General features: G+C 39.5%; 1 protein-coding gene across 1 annotated transcript in view; it reads right to left on the minus strand.

Annotated features, from left to right (window-relative positions):
* Positions 1-1,694, minus strand: part of tes.S (testin LIM domain protein S homeolog) — a 28,731-nt gene extending 27,037 nt beyond the window's left edge. Inside the window, exon 1 of the mRNA XM_018255872.2 lies at positions 1,529-1,694. Coding sequence (XP_018111361.1) covers positions 1,529-1,555 — 27 coding nt within the window. The 5' untranslated portion in view covers positions 1,556-1,694. The remainder of the gene's footprint in view (positions 1-1,528) is intronic.
* Between the last annotated feature and the right edge of the window lie 304 nt (positions 1,695-1,998).

The following is a 1,998-nucleotide window of genomic DNA, read 5'->3' on the forward strand; positions in this document are numbered from 1 at the left end:
GCATGCCCATTTCTATATAGTAATTATGCCACTGTGTATCACAGATCAAATACATGCTTAACTAATTGTGGGTGCAAGTCTAAGTTTAAAGCAATTCAGATTACTTAGACACGTTTATGATTTACAAACTTTCATAAGAAGCTGGCTTTACGCTTTGTGGCTCACTGCCACAATCCCAACATAGTCAGATATAGGATGCAAGGGTCGCTATTTGCAGTTACATATGGCAAACAATTATACCTTAGCTTTTATCTTTTACATATTAGTAGAAGAACCTTAATGAATTGCCGCATGGTAGTTATGGGCAGCTGCACTGGTGCTATGTTTGTAAATGAACCAAGTAGTTTACTACAAGCAATACTCAAGAAATTCTGCAAATATTTATCTCCATCGTGTCTGTATGCAACACGTTTCAGGGGCAGCAGATTCTTCCTCAGATGTATCTCATACCATTCATACACATAGTAAAAGGATTTAACTTAATACTAGATGTGTAACCCTGTGTCTTGTAATTTAAAGTGCAAGTCAAACCCAAAATAAACATGTGCCTATTAAAAGAAAACATGAATCTAAGCAACTTTCCAAAATACATTAAAAATGTTCAGTGCATTAAAAATAGAAATTAATAAAACCAATTGCTACTGGAAGCAGCAGTTGCAAAAGTTTTCATTCCCCTGCAAAGACATGTCTGCTAACCAGCTGCCTTGTCTTACATTTTTCAACTGTCTGAGCCATAGCAGTATTGTATAGAAAGGGGAATACGTTGCTTTCAATAGCAATACTTATACAAATAACCTAAAAACCTTACACATATTTAATAAATGGATATTGCAAAGTTGCTTAGAATTAGGTTTCTTTTATACGAGGATAGACATTTGATGAACTGGCATTTACAATTGGGTTTGTGCATTTATTTGAAAAAAAAGTTCAAAATGATCAGATTCCATTAGTCCATAGCTTAATGAATGGATATCTAGCTGGTCTTACACCAGGACATTGCAGCAATGGCACACTGGGAGCAATATTAGCAGCAAAGTGAATTGGGATGCCATGGGGCACCCTGCTAAGGTGATTACAATCTGAATACATGATGGATTGTGTTTTCAGTAGTTTATTGCTCCTGCAGGGTGACCTGAGGTGCCTGACATTTAAAAGCCCTAAACGCTCTTTAAAAAAAATGAAAGTTATAAAGCAAGACAGCAGTGCAGGAAATAAAGTTGACATATTACACATATCACAGCAGGAAATGACACTTCCTCTCCAAGCAGCCGCACATGTAACAGCATTGTCAACCAAATAAACAGAAACCATACAATAGACAAGCGGATATAACCATAGTAGGAACATTCTCATTGTTTCTGGTAACAAAGTGATAGTAGAATTGAGTGCACATAAAAGAGAAGCCTGTAGCAGAGCAAATGGGCGTCCAGTGTGCATTGCGGCACCCCAGGGCAGGGCGTGACTTCAACACTAAGGAAGATATCAGAAAAGACAAATTAGACTAAAATATTGCAATACAGTAACCCACCTTCTTGAATTTATTCTCTAGCTCCATCTTTCCTTTTTTCTACTGAGTTATTCTGGAAACGGAGGATTCAGTCGGGTTCTCACTGATATGGGACGCGCCTATGGCAGCTGGGAACCCTCGCACTATTTTGACTCATTTCACTCAAACTTCCGCCGTCCTGCGGCTGATAGTGAACAAAAGAAATACATCCACCAATCAGCGCTCTGGTAAGAAAGCTCAGCCAATGGCAGACTGCCGTTGTTGATCCCGCCCGAGTGAGCAGGGTGCAGTGTAGGTGTATGCGGTGCAAAGTTTAGGCGTGTTTACGTGCGCTGAGGTACAGATAAGAAGAGGTTATCTGCTGTCTTGGCAAACTTCTCTTGTCTCAGTTTCTGTGAACCATAGGTGTATCTGTACTTTTTGGTGAGATAGTGACAGAAACCGCGTCTCATAATGTGCACAGTGCTGTGACAGAAAACGCCCAATGCAAG

Source organism: Xenopus laevis, chromosome 3S (genome assembly GCF_017654675.1).
Source record: "Xenopus laevis strain J_2021 chromosome 3S, Xenopus_laevis_v10.1, whole genome shotgun sequence".
NCBI lineage: Eukaryota > Metazoa > Chordata > Amphibia > Anura > Pipidae > Xenopus > Xenopus laevis.